General features: G+C 42.7%; 1 protein-coding gene across 2 annotated transcripts in view; it reads left to right on the top strand.

Annotated features, from left to right (window-relative positions):
- Nucleotides 1-4,614: 4,614 nt before the first annotated feature.
- The window catches only part of slc17a6 (solute carrier family 17 member 6), a 58,726-nt gene continuing 39,201 nt past the window's right edge, over nt 4,615-24,139 (top strand). Inside the window, exons 1-3 of one of the 2 annotated variants that reach the window (XM_003214664.4) lie at nt 4,615-5,593; nt 10,119-10,371; nt 14,995-15,113. In XM_003214664.4, coding sequence (XP_003214712.1) covers nt 5,508-5,593; nt 10,119-10,371; nt 14,995-15,113 — 458 coding nt within the window. In that variant the 5' untranslated portion in view covers nt 4,615-5,507. Of the gene's footprint in view, nt 5,594-6,727; nt 6,745-10,118; nt 10,372-14,994; nt 15,114-24,139 lie in introns of those variants that run through there. The other variant, XM_062967782.1, reaches the window with a different exon arrangement.

Raw genomic sequence — 24,139 nt, 5'->3', positions numbered from 1 at the left:
AAGAGTTTTTAAATCATAAATTCTTGTTACCTTATGTCTTGTGGAGAAGAAAGAATGTTGGCTTATGTCAATTTATACAAATATATGAATGCCATCCTTCAGAGGTTAATTTTTGCTAGTAAGGATTACACTAAAAGAGAGAGAGAGAGAGAGAGAGAGAGAGAGAGAGAGAGAGAGAGAGAGAGAGAGAGAGAGAGAGAGGAAAATTACCAGAAGAACACTTTCCACACTACAGTTGGCCCTCCAAATAGTCTCCTTATATCCGCAACCAAGAATTTCCAAAAAAAAAAAAAAAAAAAGCTAAACTTTGATTTTTGCCTTTTTATATAAGAAACACTATTTTACTGCACCGAGGTATATAATGGGTCTTGAGCGCCAAGTGGATTTTGGTACCCACAAGGTAGCCTGGCACCAGACACCAGAAGATACTGAGGGTTCACTTTGTAGGGCAGGCATGGGACACCTTAGGCCTCCAGGTGTCCCTCACTACAACTTCCATAAACCCTGATTATTGATCATGATGCCTGGAAATTCTGGTAGTTGAAGATCAAAACATTTGGAGACCTAAAGATCTGTTCTTCTTTAACCAGTTACTGTTGGAGAACAATCTAATTCAAGTTAGTCGGAAGTAGCTCCCATTGGTTCCTATGGATCTCACTTCCCTATATATAAGCGCACATAGATTCCTAGTATATGTTTAGGGTTGCAAACTAAAATGAAAGAGAAAGAACAAAAGGTGCCTTTGTTTATTTATTTATTTATTTATTTGAACTATCACATGGCATCCTTGTAATTATGTTTTTCAGTAAATTCTAGAATCCAGAATTATTTGAAATTTTAACATCTATGGATGATTTCCATCAGGTGTACACAGTGATCAAAAAGTTGTGGCCATGACAGATACAAAGAGAGAAAGAAATAGAGGGAGGGAGATAATACTGTATTAGGCTATATGCAACATACTCAGAAACTTTTGCTTTGGATATAATGAAACTGTAAGCAGCTATTAGGATGATTATTATTATTCAATAGGATGATTATTATTATCATCATCGTTGTTGTTGTTCAATGTATATTTGTTTGTCCATAACTATAATTAAACAAAACAATAAGGCAGCTGAAATGATATATGTGAAATTAGAGTAAGATCACAAGTAACAATCTAATTACTGGATGCATATTACATGCCAAAGATTGTTGAATACAGAGTTTAGAAAAACATGTGTTTCAAATTTATCAGACTATTTCTGCTAGCATGGATGCTGGTAGGGGTAGTCTGGGAGCTGTAGTTTAAAATATAACTTTTTCTGAAATTCACACTCTCCCCTAACATAGAGGACAATTGCTTCCCAGCCCTTGATGAAAAGGTTCACCTAGAACTGTCAAGTACAATTCTGCTCATCCTTCAGTCCCATTAAGTTCAGAGGAATTTAGTCCCAGGTGAGTCTGCATGAAGCTGTATCCAATGATGGTCTTACCCCAGCTAAAAGCTAGCTGTGCCACCAGTTGCATATTTTCAACATTAGCACAAAGATGGTGTTCAAAGGAAGTTATGTTGTACAAAAAGTTATAATAAAAGAAATTGTACAAGAAGTTGTGAAAAGGCTTGCCAAACTGCTTGCACAGCTGCTTTCATAATGGTGTATCCCAAAACAACTGGTACAGACTTTAACTCCTCCAGCATTGTGCTGGACCTATGAGTTTAGCCACAATTCTTTCCTGGACTTGTATTAAACTGATAGAAATATGTGCATAAAAAGCAGTAAACTATAATAGTATCAATAAAAAATTGAAGTCTAACAACAGATGAAATCTATGTTCTTACTTGGAATGGAGATTTTGTTCCTTTATTCTGCAGACTGACTCATAGATGTGAATGGTGCTTTATTGAAAAATAATCCTATCTATAGGACAAACTGCAGCATTTTCTAGCATCATGATTGTCACTCCATTGTCATCTGATGCAGCAGTAAGTCTGAGTCTTCCTTAGGAACTGCATTCCTGTTGGTTCCTTTTCAGACAGATGGGTCTGCTCTCAACCAATACCTGAAAACACTGGCTGTGATATCATGGTCAGTAGCTGTTCCATCATGACCTGATTCACAGCTCTCACTGCAGCAAAGACCACTATGATGGTGGTCTATTCATTACTCTGACAGTGACTTTGTGGAAAAAATAATGCATAGAAATGCAATCACATTCCTAAAACATAATGAGGTTTTCAATTGTATTGCCGTGTGTGTGTGTGTGTGTGTGTGTGTGTGTGTGTGTGTGTTACAGCTTCCATTGACTGTATCATGTGCCTTTTACAGTAGCCAGGCAGGTAAAGCTTTGTGGGCAGATAGGGAAAAAATATCCTACACAATACCTCTGGGTTAGGCAGTTAGTGAAATAACCCCAAGAAGAAGTTATTTCCAGTGACAGCTATACTAGTCACCTACAGTCAAGTACTTCCGATTATGCTGTTCTGAATAGTTAGAAATGAAAGGTATCAAATACTATCCTTCCTCATCTTCTACTGTCTTCTCCATTTACTCCCTAAAAGTAATTGTGAGTTATCTGGATGAAATACTTGTCTGTACTTGCATTATTCAATAAAGCAGCATGTACAATGGCAGAACAGTGTTAAATGAAAAATTAAAAGTTGTTGCACCACCATCAAAAACATATGGAACGTGTTGTTTAAATTGATCACCGCTATAATGTCCAGTCAATTAATTTTAGGATGGATTAAAAATCCACAATTTGTCTCCAACAGGTATTTAAATTATTTTTAGTACAAGTACAAGATTAGAAAATCCAACTTGGGAAGGCATATACCAGTTAGAACAGGAATTTTGCCCCCTCTTTTTAATTATTCACACATTCAATCATTTTATTTCATATTATTTAGGTATTTATAATTATTTTTGCAAGCAAACAGCTCTCTCAAAGCAGCTTGCAATAAATCTGAGTATAAATATTTTTGGAACAGTATCATAACTGATCATCACAAAGGACATGTTTCAAGTATATAAAGGCAAAGACTCAGAAAAGAACACATTTTCTATTAGGTTGCCCTTTGTGGTGTGCTTGTACATTATTTTTAAAATGAGGCACATTTCTCTCCTTTAGTTCTTCTGTTGATAAACAAACACATGCATATTAATAAATTAAAATAATTCAGTAAATAAATATAAATGCCTTTAATTGGGTAAGAGCCCTACAGTTTAGATAAAAGCAGTGGTGAGGTTTAACAGAATTGTGTTGTATGCTTTTCTAAATTCGGATGGTAGATAGATAGATAGATAGATAGATAGATAGATAGATAGATAGATAAAATATCTATGAACAGTGAGATCATATAGAAAACAAAAATCTACAGATAGCAAACGTTTAACAAAAAATTAAAACCATAGCATTATAATTTTATTTTCCTCACATACTGATGTAATTATATTTGGTTAATTGCATGGGAGAAAAATGATTGTGAATGGACAATAAAAATCAATGTCACAACAGTAACTTTATTACAGGAAGTGTTAATAAACATTGTCCTTCCACCAGAGGGCACCCTTAGTAAAATATTTTAATCACAGGGAAAGCAATGAATTTAGAGGACAGCAATGGGAGCAATTTTTTATTAAGTTTGATGGTGAACACCCTATCTTTGTATATAAACCCCACTTGCCTGGTTTCCAACAGACCTCACAACCTCTGAGGATGCCTGCCATAGATGTGGGTGAAACATCAGGAGAGAATGCTTCTGGAACATGGCCATACAACTCGGAAAACTCACAACAACCCAGTGATTCCAGCCATGAAAGCCTTCGACAACATGGATCTATTGTTAGACTACATTTGAAGCACAAGAAGCATGAAAATTTGGGAATGTTGTATATTTATATATATGATATATTGTCAATAATGATATGCAGTGCCAAAAGCCCACACTCATGTTAACAGTTTGTTAAAGTTGAATCAATATGGGCTACTTCCAACATTGCCTGAGCAGATATAAAAAGTGTTTTAATCCTCTCTTCTGGAGCCTTTCCTGTCTTCAAATGGAGAAAGCGGGAATCATTTCCACTTGTAGCATTCGTTCTTCTGGCTTCCTGGTGTCATTGGCCATGTAAAACGATGGCCTTATGAAAAATCATTAGTCCTATGGTTTGAGTTCGATAATGAAAGAGAAATTATGTAACCTTGAAATATAGGCCCCCTTCATCTCTGTATTATAGCTCTCATAACAAACCGATGACTCGCCGCGTTGCTTCCCTCCATGCCCAATTTAATTGGGTATAGGTGTCTTTTTTCCTTGGTTGGAAGAATCCATTTAATTTTGCTCCACTGCAGCAAACGCTGTTGAAATGTGCGGTGGCGCTTACACTGCGCAACTGGGTCAGCCTATGCGTCAGGAAAAGGAAGAAGAAGAAGAAGCAAAGAAAAAAAAAGCGGGGGGGGGAGCCAGACTTGGGAATCCAAAAGTTAATTGTCAGCGTCTCGTAAACCCCGGTTTTCTTGGCGAAGAAGGCTGCTCCCTGGAAAACCTGGAGATGCCGACCTTGACTCGGCTCCTCGCTGGTTTCCATGGCACCCAGTTCTCATTGACTTCATTGCAATGAGCCCGCCCAATTCCCAGGGAAACACGATGGTGGAGGGAAGCTGCCCATCCGCGCTCTCCGTGGTGCTGAAAACAGCCAGGCGCTCGCGGTGGGCGTGAGTTGCTGTCCACGGTGCTGAAATTACCCGGGAAGGAAGGCGAATTGGACAGGAGCGGGCAATTCACATTGGGGTGGCACTTTTTTCCCTACACACACTCCAAGCCTACTTTTCAATTTTATTTCCAACACTGGAGCACATGCCTTCTGTTTTACTCCCAAACTATGACAAACTGTGAATGCTCCTTTCCGATAATTGATCACAACAGTATCAGAGATTCACCAAAACTGGAATGAGGTGGGCTCTGGGGAAAAGGTTTGTATTTGTATGTGTCCTTTTGGGGGGGAAATTGTGCCTTTGACGGCTTTTCGTAGGAATAGAAACAGCACCAAACCCGGATCGCATGCCTGCTCTGGAAGCTTCATAAAGACACTTGTCTCAGTCAAGCTCCCCATGGCTCCACCTGCACTTTGGGCTGGAAGCCCCTTCAAGGAGACCTTGGAATTGAGCGCACGACTTCTGGTCCGTTAAGAAACCCGTGGGCTGAGGACAAGACACGCATCCGCCTCCTCGTTCTGGTTCAGGCGCCTCTGCCTTGTGTACACGCGTACACACGTCCACCGAGCCGGCTCTCCTCCCCTCCACACCCGTTTGGTCTCCTCTCCGTTCCACTCACACATACACACGCACGCACGCGCGGAAAGGGCTCACACGCAGGCACACACACGCACACACTCGGTCTCGATGCACACCCAGAGCCATTTTTTGGAGAAAAGTTGGACATGAAGCCAATATGAGTCACCCTCGCTGCCTCTAACGGGAGCACCAGTCGACCGAGGGAGCGGCAGTGAAAAACCTTTCCCGGGATGGAGTCGATAAAGCAAAAAGTGCTGACCCCGGGCAAGGAGGGGCTGAAGAACTTCGCCGGGAAATCGCTGGGTCAACTCTACAGGTAAGAAACCCGATTCTCCTGGGTGAGTTTGCCCCACACCAACACCCATTTGTCGAATAAAAACAATATGATAACAATGCCATAGATAGATTGAGATAATTATCTGGTTCGAAACTCTGTGTGCGGTCCTTTCTAAACGCTTTGGATTTTGCAAGACGGTGATAATCAAGGGTATAGTTTTATGATTTGTTTTGTATCGTATTTCCTTCTGAACAAGGTGGGAGTGATTTCAGTGGCAATTCCTTGTACATGTGTCCTTAGAACACCCCTGAAATGACACCAGCGTTAGGTGATTCTTTCCCTGGTGTCTGGGGACCTGTAGATGAGGATTCAGAACAGTATGGAAAGCATTTGATTGCAGTTCAGAAATAATTTATGTTATTTTAAATATGCCATATATTTATTTTAACCCCCCCCCCCCCCCCCATAAGCAGGATTTTCATTCTGGACCCCATTCCCTTGAACAGTCGCCTATGTTTTAATTCAGACTATTCAAACATGGGGCTGCATTAATAATTGATCTCCTAATGTCTTCTCTCTGATTGTCTGGAAACCAAAACGAAGGAGCATGAAAGGAAACGGATCTTCCTATAGGAAATTCATTTTAACCTCAATGCAAAGATCTACTGCAAAGGCGAAAGGATTGAAAACTAACCTCGAAAGATGTACATTACTCGATGTTGGTGATGATCCACCGGGGAAACACTGCAGTCTTTCCATTGGACTTGCCTTGGCCAGTCCACCTTGGGGCATCGCAAAGGACAAGATAATGTAGCATTAACATCATTTCAATATCATTTGGTTAAAAAAAATCAATTAACAACTCCCCCCCCCCCCTTGGGCTCAGCCAGAACTGGAGGTTCATACCGATTCGAGAAGGTCACCTTTGGTCTATAAGAGGTAAAGCTAGCCTAAGATGCAACAGTCCTAAGCACACAATCTTGGGTTGTTACAGCTTTGTCTTATGGACAAACGTGGGATTTTTATTCAATTATAATCCAAACGACAGGCAATGATTTCTGTCCCATTGGGTTTCACTTCCCTGCCCCAAGCCAAAAAAAAGAAGCCCTCCAACGTATTTACCATCATGGACACCCACGTAAATGGATGGGGTAGGAGGAGAGAAGGAAGAAATAGGATGACAGCAAAGTGTAAGTGTCTTTTATGATTGAATTCCACTGTTTTCTTCTTGAATAATTTTGTCAGTTTGCTTTCGACCAAAGAATGGTATCAGTTGTTTCTTTTCTTTGCTTAAAAATACAAGATATTGTATTAATGTCAAATATAACGTTTTGAATAAATATCTCATGGTGTTCGGAGATCTGTCTTCCAAGGAAAAAAAGGACTCTTTCTCTTTTCTCCTTAATTTTATACTAGGGCGACCTTTTCGTTGATCAGCATTTTCTACGTTGCTTTGTTTCCCACATTAAGGAGGAATGAGGGTTGGGAGGTTTTTTCCTTACCTCAGGAATATCTGCCTGTTACATTTTTAAAATAAAATCTCCTCTGTCCCTGTGATATTGTCTGATGGGATTGAAATTGGTTCCTAGATATTCTACTTTGTAAAATTCCTCAATAAATTATTTTCATCCATTATATAAAGTGGAAGCAAAATTCGATTGTTAGTAAAGGAATGTGCGGGTGAGTTGGCTGTTAGTTATCTCAACTGGCACAAGATAAAATTGGAAAGCCTCGAGGGAAAATGAATGGCATTCAGGAAGCAAATGCAGACCATGTCATTCCTAAATCATTTTATAATAGTGTTGTCGAAGGCTTTCATGGCCGGAATCATTGGGTTGCTGTGAGTTTTCCGGGCTGTCAGACTACACAGAGAAGCGATTGAAATCCACAAACATGTGGACAATTTCAACAGAAAGGAAGAAACCTTGAAAAATAAGAAAATATGGCTACCAGTATGAAAAAGTTCTAAAATCAGGACAGTAAATAAAGAACAACATTCAGAAAACAAAGGACTTCCAGACATGAATCGATCAGGACCAGCTAACGCCTTCCAACAAAGAATTTCCCCAGGCAGTAAGCAGCCAGAACTTGAAGCTGAAAGGCTATTTAATGCTAATCAAGGTGGCCAACTGTAACATTAACACTTGCCTCAAACAGAGAAGAGTTCTTTCTCCTACCCTGAAAATTCCACAGATAAATAAACCCCAGTTTCCTAGTTTCCAATAAACCTCAGAGGATGCCTGCAATAGATGCAAGAAAAACGTCAGGAAAGAATGCTTCTGGAACATGGCCATACAGCCTAGAAAACTCACAGAAACCCATTATATATATATATAATGGGTTTATATATATATGACAAAATTACCCATTAACACAGCTGGTGTTCAAATGTGACTGAACATGCCTACTTTAACTCAATGATTTTCTTTTAAGATATATATATATATCTTAAGATATATATATCTTTAAGATATATATATATATCTTAAAAGAAAATCATTCCTGTTGTTGAATCAGGAGCTGCCCTTCTTGTATTTACTGATTTTACGACCGCACAGAGTTATTTAAAAGATGTGTGTGTGTGTGTGGGGGGGGGGGGGGATTACCCAAGAGGGAGGCAAACGTGGATGTCAAACTGAAGGATCTCGCGATCAAATCCCAGGCCTTTCTTTCTGGCGAGGATTTACCTCTAGTGGAAAGACAAGATAAATTTGGCGAGGGGAACACAATGGAAATATATCACGTGACTGAAAAACAGCAGAGGTGTATTTTGATTTCATACCGTTAGATAAATAGGAATAAACAACCGTGGAGCGTCAGCCCAAACCTCAGCGACATTTTCCTTAATATTAGCCAGACAAGGCTAAAAAAAACCCCCGTGATTTCTCTGCTTAAAATATCTATATATTTTCCAAGTGGAATAGGGGGAACTCTGGTATCACAAGTAATACTTCCACCAGGAGGAACTAAATCTATTTTGGTTGCCAATACAGCAGAGGAGAAAGTCCTCTTGAATGCAAGGGATTTACTTGCTTCCAAGTAGTCCTGGAAAAGGGTGCGTTGCTAGAGTTCCTCGGGATCTGTGAAAACATCCCACTTCGTTGTATTTGGAAGGAGAATATGCTTGCAAAATAGGATGTTGCTGAAGTGTAGGACTGGTTTTACTATGGGAAAGGCGGGAGACAGCCATTTTGAGTTCAGGAAAAAACATCCAGGAGAGCCCCTGCCTTTGAAAATCGATGGTTCTCTCTTTTCAAAGCCTTCTTTTCCCTGGTTCAGGGGATAATAAAATTACTTAGCTTTCCCAAAGTAAACGACAACCGATACTTTATTTTTATTTTATTTTATTTTTAAAATAACCTGCCATCTCTTCTCCAATATGGCGTCTCTGCAATCCTTTAAAGGGCGCAACGCGGCTTGCACTCTCTATGGCTTCAAATATATCGTCTGTAAAACTGGAGCACATGTGTACATTTTTACGAAGGGTATATGTGTGTGTGATGGATCTCAAACGTGCCTAAAACACCGTTCACATGTGTGTGGGTTGCATGTGGAGAGGAAATGCATTCTATGTGTTGTTGAAGGCTTTCATGGCCGCAATCACTGGGTTGCTGTGAGATTTCCGGGCTGTATGGCCATGTTCCAGAAGCATTCTTAAGTTGTGAGGTCTGATGGAAATTAGGCAAGTGTGGTTTATATATCTGTGGAATGTTCAGGGTGGGAGAAATAACTCTTGTTTGTTTGAGGCAAGTGTGAATGTTGCAATTGGCCACCTTGATTAGCATTGAATAGCCTGGCAGCTTCAAGTTCTGGCTGCTTACTGCCTGGGGGAATCCTTTGTTGGACACAGCATATTATTTAAGAACACAGAAATGCTGGACCACTCACGTCAGACTACACAGGGAAGCCATTGAAATCCAGAAGCAACGGAAAGGAGGAAACCATGAAAATGAACAAAATCTGGCCCCCAGTATTAAAAAAAAAACCTCTAAAATCAGGACAGTAAAAAAAGAACAACACTCCGAAAACAGAGGAATTCCAGGCAAGAAACAATAAGGGTCAGATAACACCTCCCAACAAAGCCCCCCCAACCCCCGCAGTAAGCAGCCAGACCTTAAAGCTGAAAGGGCTATTCAGTGCTAATCAAGGTGGCCAGTTGCAACATCCACGCCTGCCTCAAACTGACAAGAGGTTTTTTTTCTTCCACCCTGAACATTCCACAGATATATAAACCCCACTTGCATAGTTTCCAACAGACCTCACACCCTCTGAGGATGCCTGCCATAGATGCAGGTCAGGAAATATGCTTCTGGAATATACAGCACGGAAAACTCATATCAACCCAGAAATATATTCTGTACACGTCCAAAGGTGTCTTTGTCTTGACCAGCCCACATATCCTTGTGAGGTTTATCCTTGGCGAAAGAAGCTGGGGTTAAGCCCTGATTCCGACTGTGGTTAACCTCGATGGGGGGGGGGGGGGGGAGTCATTGGAAACCAGTCCCTGGGCCAGGGGCTGAGAGAAGCGCAGGGCAGTGCCTTGATTGCGTTGTCTCCTTTGCAGAGTCCTCGAGAAGAAGCAGAAGCCCGGCGACACCATTGAGCTGACGGAAGATGGCAAGCCCCTGGAGGTGCCCGAGAAGAAGGCGCCCCTGTGCGACTGCACCTGCTTCGGGCTGCCCCGCAGGTACATCATCGCCATCATGAGCGGCCTGGGCTTCTGCATCTCCTTCGGCATCCGCTGCAACCTCGGCGTCGCCATTGTGGACATGGTCAACAACAGCACCATCCACCGCGGAGGGAAGGTCATCAAGGAGGTGAGACAGGCCTCCTCCCTACTGGAAAGAACTGCAACCAGCCTCTGGGCACATATGCTTTTGGAAACAAATGGCAATCATAACCTTATTGAAAAGGAAAAATGAAGTCATATCCGTTTGGCAAATGTGAATCTCCATGAACATGTGGAGACCACCTTTTGAAAACCACTAGTCAAGGAAAATATGACCTTGTTAAAAGTCAGCCCTCTGAACAGGTTATATTCATAAGCATTTCATGTAATGGCACACAGATAACTCAGCTGTTAAACCGAAGAACCATGTCTTTGAACTGCCAAGGACAAAGACATGCCACTACAAAAATGTATTTGGTTAGCAGAGGAAGGTTGTTTCTTTGAAGTTGAAATTGCAGTTGCAGTTGCCCAAATGATATACACTCCTTTGAAACCCCTTAGTTAAATATATTCACTCAGAGATATATAAAAAAACAAAATCTTCTTTGAAAAACAACAACTTGTTTACTCACAAGCATCTTGTATTAGTTCACCATACAGGCACATTTCTTATTAAAGTTCAGTTATAGATAGGATGTGGTTCGCTGTGTGTTGAGTACACAGGGTATCATTCTTAATCCATAGTCTTTAAGTATAGTTGTATACACTGAAGTCCACAAGTCATACTTCTCTACCGAAGTCCAAAACAGCAACATGCATCCACCTCCACTGAGGTCTGACGTAAACATGGGTGTAAAGCAAACACTGAATACAAAATGAGACTGAACATGCTCAGTACAATCACATGAATATAACTCCTCCCACACCAAAGAGGTACAGTCAAACTGGCAAATTAACATATGCATAGAATACAGATTAGCAAATATATAGATTAACAAATAAATAGTGAAAGGCTTGGGAGGTTGCTGTTTCCTACACTCCCTTTCCTTCTTCTCTTCCTCCTCTTCTTCCTCTTCCTCCTTCCCCCTCCTTTCCCTCTTACTCCTCTTCATCCTTCTTCTTCCTCCTCTTCCATCAGCCTCTTCCTCCTCCTCTGCCTCCTCTTCCTCCTCCTTCTCCCCTTCGCCTTCCTTCTCCTTCTCTTTCCGCATCCTCTCCCTCCTTTTCCTCTTCTTCCTCTTTCCCCCTCCCTCTCCCTCCTCCTCCTTTCCCTTTCTCCCTCTTCTCTTCCTCTTCTCCTGTTTCCTCCTCCTCTTCCTTTTCCTCCTCCTCCTCTTCCTCTTTCCCTCCCCTTTCTCTCCCTCCTCCTCCATTTCCCCCTCCCTTCCTCCTTCCACGAGCACGACTTCCAAACGCCCTTCAGACTTCCTTCCAGGCATCCATTTTAAGAGAACACTTCAGCTACTGCAGCTGCTTTGCACACTCTCAATTCCTATGGAGTTCAGATTTCTCATGAAGTATCAGCCAATGTCCTAACCCATGGAGCACATTGAGGAAGGGCAGGTCAGATATGTAACCTTAAACAGAACAGAATGGAAAACACCTCGAGAAAATACGTTACCGTTTGCCCCAATATTGTTTGTTTTATGCGTTGTCGAAGGCTTTCATGGCCGGAATCACTGGGTTGCTGTGAGTTTTTCGGGTTGTATGGCCAAATTCCAGAAGCATTATCTCCTGGCGTTTCGCCCACATCTATGGCAGGCACCCTCAGAGGTTGTGAGGTCTGTTGGAAACTAGGAAAGTGCGGTTTATATACAGTATCTGTGGAATGTTCAGGGTGGGAGAAAGAACTCTTGTCTGCTGGAGGCAGGTGTGAATGTTTCAGTTGGCCACCTTGATTAGCATTGAATAGCCTTTCAGCTTCAAGGTCTGGCTGCTTACTGCCTGAAAGAAGCCACTGAAATCCACAAGCAAATTTCAACAGAAAAGAGGAAACCATGAAAATGAACAAAATCTGGCTCCCAGTATTTAGGGGGAAAAACTCTAAAATCAGGACAGTAAATAAAGAACACTACTCAGAATTCCAGACATGATCCTAGTTAGCTTCCAAGTTTTAGACAGAATCTGGAGACTTTAGGGTACTTAGATCCGATATAGACATCTGTCTTGTTATCTACACTTGTGAAGGATATATAGATAGACCTCTGTTTCGAAACAAGTCATTTCCCGGCTTTTGCTTTTGGCTGGTTCTACATTGTAGAATTAATGCACTTTGACACCACTTTAAATGCCATGGCTTAATGTTATAGAATCCCGGGAGTTGTATTTGGTGAGGAACCAGAAATCTTTGGCAGAGAAGGCTGCAAACCTCGTCAAACTACAACGGCCCTGATTCCATAGCATTGAGCCATGACAGTTATGGGGTGCATTCAAGCTGCATTCAATTTACAGTATAAATGGACCCTTTGCCTACTCTCCTTTTGACTTGCGATTTCAGCACGAAATCGTATGTTACGTGGCAGCTTCTGTGCTCCTGGTTCATGCCAAGATCGATAAGGACTAGAACTTAGACAGCCTCGGATCCTCCTTTCAGAGCCTTCTTTACATAAATAACCATGATTCCACCAAGCAGCAAACGGATTCCCTCACAAAGATCTAGAAATGTGTTGTCGAAGGCTTTCATGGCAGGAATCATTGAGTTGCTGTGAGTTTTCAGGGTTGTATGGCCATTTTTCAGAAGCATTCTTTCCAGACGTTTCGCCTGCATCTATGGCAATCATCCTCAGAGGTGATGAGATATGTTGGAACCTAGGCAAGTTGATTTATATATCTGTGGAAAGAACTCTTGTCTGTTATGTTGTGGTAATCTCTGAGCGGTTAGATTCAATTTAACTCTCTCTGGGGGAGATTCCACCAAAATCAGCAGAGTAGCAAAAGCAAAGCTTTTAAATGCAACAGTTACTTACACGGGGCGAGCAAGAGAAGCCTTTGATCATTTAGGATTGCAATGGACTGCAGAGTCTCAATAAAAGTTCAAAAATATTTATTCAGGTAAAAAGAACTCAATTGTAGATAGAAATGCTTGGGAGCTGTCTAGTCTACTCTAGACTGGTTTCTAAGGAAAAATAACAAACATCTAAATAGTTACATCTTGCCAGGAGAGACAGCAAGATGCTTCTTGTTAACTAGAAGAACAAAGGGAGAAGAGTGAACCAAATGGTTCCAACCTCATGGTCCAGTTTATTGGGGCCATAAAACACATTCTGACCAATGAGAAGTTAGTGTCCCTAAAGATTCACATTTCTACTAACTTCAAAGTAAGGGATATGATGTAAACAGGATAGAGTGAAACACAGTAAGGCCTGTCTAGGCATGCTTTGGAAACAGGGAAAGGATTCCCTCAATCTAACTCTATCATCTATCTAACTACATCTAGACTTGAGTAGTCCAGGATGATTCCCAACATGTTAGAGGCAGGTGTGAATGTTTCACTTGGTTACCTTGATTAGCATTAAATAGCCTTTCAGCATCAAGGTCTGGCTGCCTACTGCCTGTGAGAAGTCACCGAACTCCACAAGCATATGGGCAATTTCAACAGAAAGGGGGAAACCACGAAAATCTGGCTACCAGTATTAAAAAAACCCTCTAAAATCAGGAGAGTAAATAAAGAACAACACTCTGAAAACAGAGGAATTACAGACCTGAATCAATTAGGGCCAGCTAACACTTCCCAACAAAGGATTGAAAAGCTATTCAATGCTAACCAAGGTGGCCAATTGCAACATTCACATCTGCCTCAGGCAGACAAGAGTTCTTTCTCCCACCTTGCACATTCCACGGATATATAAAACACACTTGCGTAGTTTGCAACATGCCTCATTACCTCTGAGGATGCCTGCCATAGATGTAGACGAAACATCAGGAGAGAATACTTCTGGAACATGGCTATACAGCCCAGAAAACTCGCAGCAACCCAAGTTCTGGAAAATTTTAATTAGGTTCTTTGGATAAAGAATTATTAAGATTGTGATGTAACTACTCTGGTTTCATTCTATGGTGTCCTGGGATTTGCAGTTTGGAAAGGAGCACTGAGTACTAATTTGAGAAGAGGGCTCAGGTCCTGCTCCAAACTACAAATCCCAGGATGAAACCATTGTAGTTGAAGTGGTATTAATTCTTCAGCGAAGGCTATTATTGCTGTGCCATTTCCAGGATTTGATGACAGGTGTAAATAAGAATACTTACTTTATTTTTGACATCCTACCTACTCATTTGCTGAGTCTAGCGTTGCATAACTCTATCTCTTGTCAAAACTCATCAAATCCTGAAAGCTCCTTGCAAACATAATTGAACCCTGGTAGTTAAAGTAGTATCAAAGCACATTAATTCTACAGTGTAGCCGTGCCCTAGCTCACAGTGTCTTTAACTCAGGCATGGGCAAACTTCAGCCCTCCAGGTGTTTTGGACTTCAACTCCCACAATTCCTAACAGACGGTAGGCTGTTAGGAATTGTGGGAGTTGAAGTCCAAAACACCTGGAGGGCCGAAGTTTGCCCATGCCTGCTTTAATCTATTCCCTGAAACTTCCCTATTTCTGCAACGACAACAACATGAATTCTCTTTAGATCCTGCAAACTGTGTCCATTGATGCAATGACTGGCGACTCCATTTCTACTGGCATTTTTCAGACATCTCCAAACCTGGCCTTGCTTTTTATAACAAACTTTTTTTCTTTTCCTTTCTTTCCCCTTCTTCTTTTCTTTGCGGAAAAGAAAGCGAAGTTCAATTGGGACCCGGAGACGGTGGGCATGATCCATGGCTCCTTCTTCTGGGGCTACATCATCACACAGATCCCGGGGGGATACATTTCGTCCCGCTTGGCGGCCAACAGGTAAGGGAGCCACGGAATGTGTGTGTGTGTGGGGGGGGGGGGGGTGGGGTGGGTGGTAGTACCTGAAGTTTCTAAGAAGGGAGGGCAGCGTTAACAAGAGGCCGCAGCGTCGGGCATCTGTGGCTTCAGGCACAGATCATTGGAGATCATTGGTGAACAGCATTGGCCAGATCAGATGTCAAAAGGAAGATGCTCAGAGATGGCAGGGAAGGAGATAGCAATGTGTCACCTGACATGCCCTGAGATGACCTTCCATTCTTCAATAGATAGAAAACGTTGTGTTGACGAAGGCTCTCATGGCCTTCTGTGAGTTTTCTGGGCTATATGGCCTTGTTCCAGAAGCATTCTTTCCTGACGTTTTGCCCAAATCTCTGACAGGCATCCTCAGAGGCTGTGGGGTTTGTTGGAAACTAGGCAAGGGAGTTTTATATATCTGTGGAATGTCCAGGGTAGAGAAAGAAGCCATTGGAATCCACAAGCCATGTGGACAATTTCAACAGAAAGAAGGAAAACCTGTAAATGAACAACATCTGGGTACCAGTATTTTTTTTAAAAAAAACTCTAAAACCAGGACAGGAAATAAAGAGCAACAGACATGAAACAATCAAGGACAGCTAACACCTCCCAACAAAGGATTCCCTCAGGCATGAAGCAGCCAGGCTTTGAAACTGTAAGGCCATTCAATGTTAATCACGATAGTCAATTGCAACATTCACACCTGCCTCCAACAGCCAAGAGTTATTTCTCCCACCCTGGACATTCCACCAATATATAAACCCCATTTGCCTAGTTTCTAACAGACTTCACAATCTGTGAGATGTCTGCCATAGATGTGGGCAAAACAGGAGATAATGCTTCTGGAACATGGCCATTCAGGCCAGAAAACTCACAGCAACTCAGAGAGGAAACGTTTTCTCTCCACAGTCAGAACAGAAGACATGTGGAATGACAGCACAGACCAACCAAAAAAAAATATGGGCTAGGGGGTTGTCTTGTTTTTTAGGTCTGTTCCTGGGTTTTTTTGGAGCACTGATTCAGAAAAGCGCCTTGGATAGACTGCATCAGCTCTAGTTTCTTGGATATGGTTATCATTGGGCAACAGATGGTGACTGGTAGATGGCATATGTTCTGTATCTCAAAAACTAGGGCTGATAGGGGGAAACTGGTGCTATTTTTGGAATCAGCAGATCAAATATACCCAGAAACAGTACTAACATTTGAGGCTCCAACATGTGTGTTGGCCAGTGTAGAGTTTGCCCATACCTTGGCCATATTTCTTTGCCTCGGGCAGCTGCATCTCTTGGGGTGGCCCAGAGCTTAAACCTCGCACCTCTTATAACCGAGCAAAATGGGTTCATCGGAGGGAGAGAAGTGCAGCCGGGCAGGTCGGGGGTATTTAGTACAGTATACAGAATCCATCGCCAATCTTCCCAGGAGGGTGTAGAAAAGAAGCTTTGCCTTGGAAGTGAAAGTAGAGGGAATTTTTTTCCTTGGAAGGGATGCCAGGCACTTTAAACATGCTCAGTTGCTATGTCTGCTTTTACAACCCCCTTGGTGTTATGAAATGCTTTTGCCACGAAATAAATAACCCCCTTGGTGTTGATCTTCTAGTTGCATAGGAGTCACCCGCAGCCATCGAGGACTGGGTGCACTCTGGATTTTCTGAGGGGGCATCACTGTAGCATAAATACACTTTGACACCACTTTATCTCCATGCTATGAGATCCTGGGATTGGCAGAGAAGGCTGAGGACCATGTGAAACTGCAACTCCCAGGTTTCCATAGCATTGAGTCATGGCAGTTAAAGCGGCAGCCAAACTGCATCCCTTCTACGCTATTGATACACCCAACGTCCGTTTTGCGCAATGCTCAAGGCTCAGCTTTAGCCCTTTTCAAGGTGCAAATATACCCAGAACTAGGTTCCATTTATTTCAATGGGATTTATGCTCAAATAAACAAATACACTATAAGGTTGTCGCTTCAGTGTAAGTACTGAGTCGTTAGACGTCGTTCGAGGTTTCATATGGGCGCCGTTCGTGTGTCACTATTTAATCCTTAAGGCGGTTCTAAAACAAATAGGAAAAATGCGATTTAACTCCTCTCCCTTTGAGTTCAGTTTATTTTGCGATGATGCGATGTACATTCAAGCCGTTGCCGATTTATACAATCCTGGGAGCTGTAGTTTTACAAGGTCTGTAGCCTTCTCTTAGCCAAAGAGTGCTGGTTCCTCACCAATTGAGAATTCCCAGGAGCCCACTGCATTGAGCCCTGCCAGCTAAAATGCATTAATTCTAGGTGTAGATGCACCCCGTGTGTGATTTTCTCAAGGTTACTGATTATTTCATTTGCTTTGGCTCGAGCCTTCCCATTTCTCCCTCTTCGTTGAAGATGGTAGCGTCGAAAACACGATGCACACGTTGCCGTTGTTTCTTTGAAGCTTATTGTTGTGTGGAGGTCGTGGATAAAAGAAAGAAACAGAATCTCTCCATGGTGCTGGCAAGGCCACGTTGTGGGAGATGGTGGTGGTTGTTTTCAGACGTTGTCGCTGCTGCCCTGTGGGTTTGATACAATTACATTGGAGTATGGATTTGCAGACACAATTCCGGCATGCAAATAGCCCCAAACTTTGTGCATGAAAATTGATATGAAAGGTCTTTGCGTATCACTGTGTGTGTGAACCAACGATCGTGTTCTCTTGGTTGAAGGTTGGAAACTATTTCATCTGACCCTGTGGTTGCCTTTTTGCTTCTTGCTGGTAAAATGGTGAAACTCCACCGTATTTGAAATTTTAAAAATGGAAGGGGAAAGCGGGTGAGATGGAAACCTGTGGCTGTTTTCAGATGAACTGGTTTATTTCAACAGGCGCCGTGCTCTTGAAAGGTTGAGAGTCAGTTTTTCTGAAATTCAAAGCTGTCCACATGGGTGGCTAAGGTCTCATCTAAACTGTCATTATATGTGTTGTCAAAGCCGGAATCACTGGGTTGCTGTGAATTTTCCGGGTTGTGTGGCATGTTCCAGAAGCACTTTCCTGACGTTTCACCTGCATCTATGGTAGGCAGGCATCCCCAAAGACTGGAAACTAGGCAAGTGGGGTTTATATATCTGTGAAATGTCCAGGGTGGGAGAAGGAACTCTTGTCTTTTTGAGGCAGATGTGAATGTTTCAAATGGCCACCTTGATTGGCATTGAACAAGCTTTCAGCTCGGGGCCTGCGGTGGCGCAGTGTGTTAAAGTGCTGAGATGCTGAACTTGCAAACCAAAAGGTCGCAGGTTCGAATCCAGGGAGTGGATTGAGCGCCTGCTCTTAGCTCCAGCTTCTGCCAACCTAGCAGTTCGAAAACATGCAAATGAGAGTAGATCAATAGGTATCAATCTGACGGGAAGGTAACGGTGCTCCATGCAGTCATGCCAGCCACATGACCTTGAAGGTGTCTATGGACAACACCGGCTCTTCGGCGTAGAAATTGAGAAGCGCATCAACCCCCAGAGTCGAACACGACTGGACTTAACATCAGGGGAAACCTTTACCTTTTACCTACCTTTCAGCTTCAAGGTCTGGCTGCTTACTGCCTGGAGGAATTCTTTGTTGGAAGGTGTTGGCTGGCCCTGATTGTTTCTTGTCTGGAATTTCCCTGTTTTCAGAATGTTGTGCTTTATTTACTCTCCTGGTTTTAGAGGGGTTTTTTTAAATTAGTGTTAGCCAGAATTTGTTCATTTTCATGATTTCCTCCTTTCTGTTGAAATTGTCCACATGCTTGTGGATTTCAGTGGCTTCTCTGTGTAGTCTGACATGGTGGTTGTTAGAGTCGACTGGCATTTCTGTGTTATTCAATGCTATTCAACGCTAATTAAGGTGGTCCATTGCAACATTAACACCTGCCTCTAACAGACAAGAGTTCTTTCTCTGCATTATAGGAGTCTACACTGACCATATAATACGGTTTAAAATGCATTATATGACAGCTTGAAGATTGAGGTAGTGACACCTTTACTTTCAGCTTGTTCACTGTTCAGACACTAAAATTATGTTTAAAATACTGCCTATAAAAACTTCCTCCAGGTTATGAATCTAAGGTGTGTATGAAAAATGAGTTTCGTGTTTAGATTTGGGGCCCATCCCTATATGCCAATACATGTGTTCCCAAATCTTGAAATAAAAACAAACCCGGAAGCCAAGGCACTCCTGGTCCCAAGAATTTCGGATAAGGGAGACCCGACCTGTATTACAGGCTGCTTTCTTTCCTTTACCCTGAAACAGACGGTCCCGGCTATTCCGGGAGGGTTCTCTGAGAATCTCTGGCGCCGAGTTGAGTACTTTATTTTTAATTATCCTCTTCTTTAAAAAAAAAAAAGAAGAAGAAAAGAACAAAGAGAGGCGCACGGTCTCTCCATTAAAAGCCCTGGCGACGAATGCACTCTGGAAGGGAGTGAATGGAGGAGCCTCTTCTTCGGGAGGAAGGAGGGCAGGCAGAGAGGGAAGTCGGGAGCCTGGCACAATGGAAAAGGCCCCGCAGATGGTGCCTCCCGGGGATCCAAGCTCCGTTTCTATGGCGCCTGGCGAGAAGGTGAACCCATTCGGGAGAGGGGAACAGTCTACCTGCTAATTGGCTCCTGGGAGGATTGAGGGCGCAGGAGGCAGGCGCTGCCATTTTCCCCTCCCGCCTTATCCTCGCTAGGCGAGGAAGGCAAGGGTCCTAGTGCCGCTTCTGCTCTGTGCCTTTCTTCCCCTCCCTCCCCCTTCCCTCCCTCCCTCCCTCCCTCCCTCTCTATACACCTGGGACTTCCCAGAACGTCATTGAAGAGGCTTGTTTTTGTGTTTCTTCTTGTGCTTTTCCGACATCCTGCCACCCTAAGCCTCTGCCAGGTTTTCAGAGGTGGGGAATGTGTGCCTTCCCCAAGGTCACCGACTGAGTTTCCATGGCCCAACGGAAATCGATCCCTGGTCTCCAGAGCCTTAGGATAGCTCTACACTGCCCTATATCCCAGGATCTGATCCCAGATTATCTGCTTATCCCAGGTTATCTGGCAGTTGAGATTCATATTTCAAAGGAGGCAATCTGGGATCGAGATCCTAGGATAGTGGATTCAGCCTGAGTTTCCATGACCGAGCTGGAAATCTATCCCTGATCTCCACAGTCTTCGTTCAATGCTCAAACCACTGCACTGTGCTTCTGCGTCCCTAGAAGTAGGTTTATGTCAACGCTATTGCTTCCACAAAAGAGCTTGCAAAACACACACACACACAAACAAACCAGCTGGTTTTAAGGGTGCACCCACATTTATTTCTCTCTCTCTCTCTCTCTTCCGCGATTATTGCATTATTGGAAGAAACTAACAAGGCTGCCTCTTTTGAAAACTACCATTAAAGAGGAAAGGAATCGATCCAAAGAGAGATGGGGGGAGGGGGGGAGAGATCTGCCTGCTCTTTCTCCCTCTTCCACATAACAGTGGCCTTGGGGCTGTTTTGTCTGCTGAGCAATCCACCACCATTGCCGCAGTTCCAGTTGTTCTTGCAGGGCATTTCATTTAAACCCACTGTGTATCTCTCCTTTCCTATCCCACTTGTTTGTTGCTGATGCTGAATGCTTCAGGTTGGTTTCAATGTCTAGCCAGTATCATTTGGTTTTGTTGCTGTTGTTATGTGCCTTGAGGACAGTTCAGACTGAAGGCGAACCCATCCAGGTTTTCTCGGCAGAATTTATTCAGAAGGGCTTTAGCAGCGTCTTCTTCCGAGGCCCACTTCCCTGCCCAAAGTCACTCAATAGGCTTCCACGACCGAGTTAGGATTCGAATCCTAGTCTCCCAGCGTTTTGGGTACATCTGCACTGTAGATTTAGTGCATTTTAACACCACTTTAACTGCCGCTGCCGGGGCTCAAAGCTATAGAATCACAAGAGTTTTAATGAGGTCTTTAGCCTCCTTTGCCAATATTGGAAATAACTGCACCCATTCTCCAGGTACATATCCCTTTGGAAATAAATGGCAATCATAACCTTATCGAAAAGGAACAATGATGTCATCTCCGTTTGGCAGATCTGAATCTCCATGAACATGTAGAGACCACCTTTTGAAAACCACTAGTCAAGAAAAGCATGACCTTGTTAGAAGTCAACCCTTTGAACAAGTGATATTCACAAGCATTCATGTAATGGCACACAGGTAACTCAACTGTTCAACTGAAGAACGGTATCTTTGAACTGCCAAGGACAAAGACATGCCACTGCACAAATATATTTGGTTAGCAGCAGAAGATTGTTTCTTTGACGTTGAATTTGCAGTTGCAGTAGCCCAAAAGATATACACTCCCTTGAAACCTCTTAGTTTAAAATATGCACTCAGAGATAAAATAACAAAGTCTTCTTTGAAAAAATAACATATCTTGTTTACTCACATATATCTTGTGAGTAAATACAGGTACATTTCTTATTAAAGTTCAGTTATAGGTAGGATATACTTCTCTGTGTATTGAGTACACAGGGTATCATTCTTAATAGTCCATAGTCTTTAGGTATATTTGTACACACTGAAGTCCACAAGTCATACTTCTCTACCGAAGTCTAAAACAGCAACATGCATCCACCTCCACTGAGCAGACTGAATACAAAATGGATCTGAACATGCTCAGTACAATCACATGTCTATAACCCCTCCCATACCAAAGAGGTACAGTTAAACTGGCAAATCGACATACACATAGAATACAAGTTAGCAAAGGCTTGAGATGTTGCTATTTCCAACATTTACAGGGCGCCGGTGCCAAGCTACAACTCCCGTAATGCCATAGCATTGAGTCTTGATAGTTAAAGAGGTGTCAAACTGCATTAATTCTACATTGTAGATGCATCCCGTGTTACAAAAGTCATTGATTGGACATATTCAATGGAGGCCCTCCTGGTTGGAGTCTAGGGCACAACGATGTTTGGCGTTTCCCCAATGGATCAATAAGGCGGGAGGGCAGCAGCTGGAGCCTTCGATCACTTGGTGGCCAAATGCTGCAGCCTCCCTCCCTCTGCCCTTGGAGGAAATCTCACGGAACTCAATAGGGACAGGATGGCCCAGATTCACAGTAGTTTGAGAGATAACTCTGTCTGGATCTTGGACCAGCCTGCGGATCTCCACTGGGTAACTTTGGGTAACTCACACTCACACTCTCTCGGCCTCAGAGGAAAGCTGGCCGTGGAAGGGTGGCCATGAGCGCCCTTGTGGTATACTGATTTGAGTGTTGGAGAAAGACAAGGGGAGAGTATGGAACCCACTGGGACCCTTTCCACACAGCTGAATAAAATCACACATTATCTGCTTCGAATTGGAATATATGGCAGTGTGGACTCAGATAACCCAGTTCAAAACAGATATTGTTGGATTTTCTGCCTTGATATTCTGGGTTATATGGCTGTGTGGAAGGGCCCTGGGTGACCTTGAAGAACTCAGCCTCCCAGGAAGGCAATGGTAAAGCCCTCTGAATAAATCTTGCTAAGAAAACCCAGTAATAGAGCAATCCTCAGGATCGAAACGACTTGAAGGCACACAGCAGACAACTATCTCCATAAATCCCTGAAATAATCAATTCTCAGAAGTAGCCCGATAAATATTAGGAAGCATTGATCAATTCTTTGACACCAGGCATCTCTTGCATTCTAAATCAGGCTGGGTAAAATTTTGGCTGGCTTTGAGCGCTAAACCGGGAGTCCTAGAGACCAAGGTTGGAGTCTCCTCGCAGCTATGAAAACCCAGATGATGACCTTGAGCAAGTCACATTCTCCCCCCATCTCCCCTGAATAAGGCTCCAAACTGCATTACATGGCAGTGTAGAGGGGCCTAAATCTTGCCAAGGAAACCCTGTGACCAATCTGAAAGGACTTGAAGGAACACAACAGTTCCTTCAACAGCGTGAAGTTGACTGGAGTTTAACCCACTAGACTCCACTCTCCAATGCTAAACCTCCAACCAAACACCAACCAGTAACATAAAGATTCTTCCACAGTGATAATAGAATTATAACCAAGACTCAGAGACAGTCTGGAAAAAAAGCCACTTAGTTAAGTGCCTCTCAGGAAAAAGAGGTTTGCTTTTCTTTTTCTGGGTATTTTTCTTGAAGGGATTTATCACTTGAAAAGGGTCTATTTTTTGTTTGAAGGTATTTCCAGAGAGATAGAGAGTAAAGGCTGCTGTTGCATTTTAAAGAATGGGTTGCTGTGAGTTTTCTGGGCTGTATGGCCATGTTCCAGAAGCATTCTCTCCTGAGGTTTCACCTGCATCTACAGCAGGCATCCTCAAAGGTTGTGAGGTCTGTTGGAAACTAGGCAAGTTGAGTTTACATAATAGGAATATATTTTCATAACCTGTTAAGATTATGATTCCAATATGGTTAAACATTCGTGCAGAGCAGTAAAAACGCAGAAGACTAGGGGTTTATGTGAGCAGAGGTAAAAAGAAATTAAACAATAAGACAAAATATCCAGCCTCCCTTTCCCTTTAAAAGGTCATGCGCATAAAATAAGCATCAGAGACATCAAATAAAATAGCAAAAATATGTTTACTCACAATCTTGTATGATGATGGTCATACAGGCAAAAACATCTTAGTTCCAAAGAAAAACAGTTCAGGAAACTACATATCTCTTAACAGACAGGAACATCAGCATGGCATGGTCAGGAGCGAAGAGGAAGAGACAGGAAGAGGCATCTGTACATCACTTCCTGTGTGTCCCCAGGAAGGATACACCCATTTCCCATTTCATATGCAAAACCCTTAAATGGTGGCTTCAACTCTGGAATGCATCTTGGCTCATGTTACTAAGCAACAGACATAACTAACTGTATAAACCATCCCACATTGAAAATGCATGCATGATTGCTTAGATAACCCAACATTACATATCTCTGTTATATGTATCATACTTGCCTCAAACAGACAAGAACTCTTTTTCCAACTCTGGACATTCCACGGGAGAGAATGCTTCTGGAACATGGCCATACAGCCCGGAAAACTCACAGCAATCCAGTGATTCCGGCCATGGAAGCCTT

This window comes from Anolis carolinensis, chromosome 1, assembly GCF_035594765.1.
Source record: "Anolis carolinensis isolate JA03-04 chromosome 1, rAnoCar3.1.pri, whole genome shotgun sequence".
NCBI classification, from domain to species: domain Eukaryota; kingdom Metazoa; phylum Chordata; class Lepidosauria; order Squamata; family Dactyloidae; genus Anolis; species Anolis carolinensis.
The sequence above is the reverse complement of the archived record's forward strand: the minus strand, read 5'-3'. Positions and strand labels throughout refer to the sequence as shown.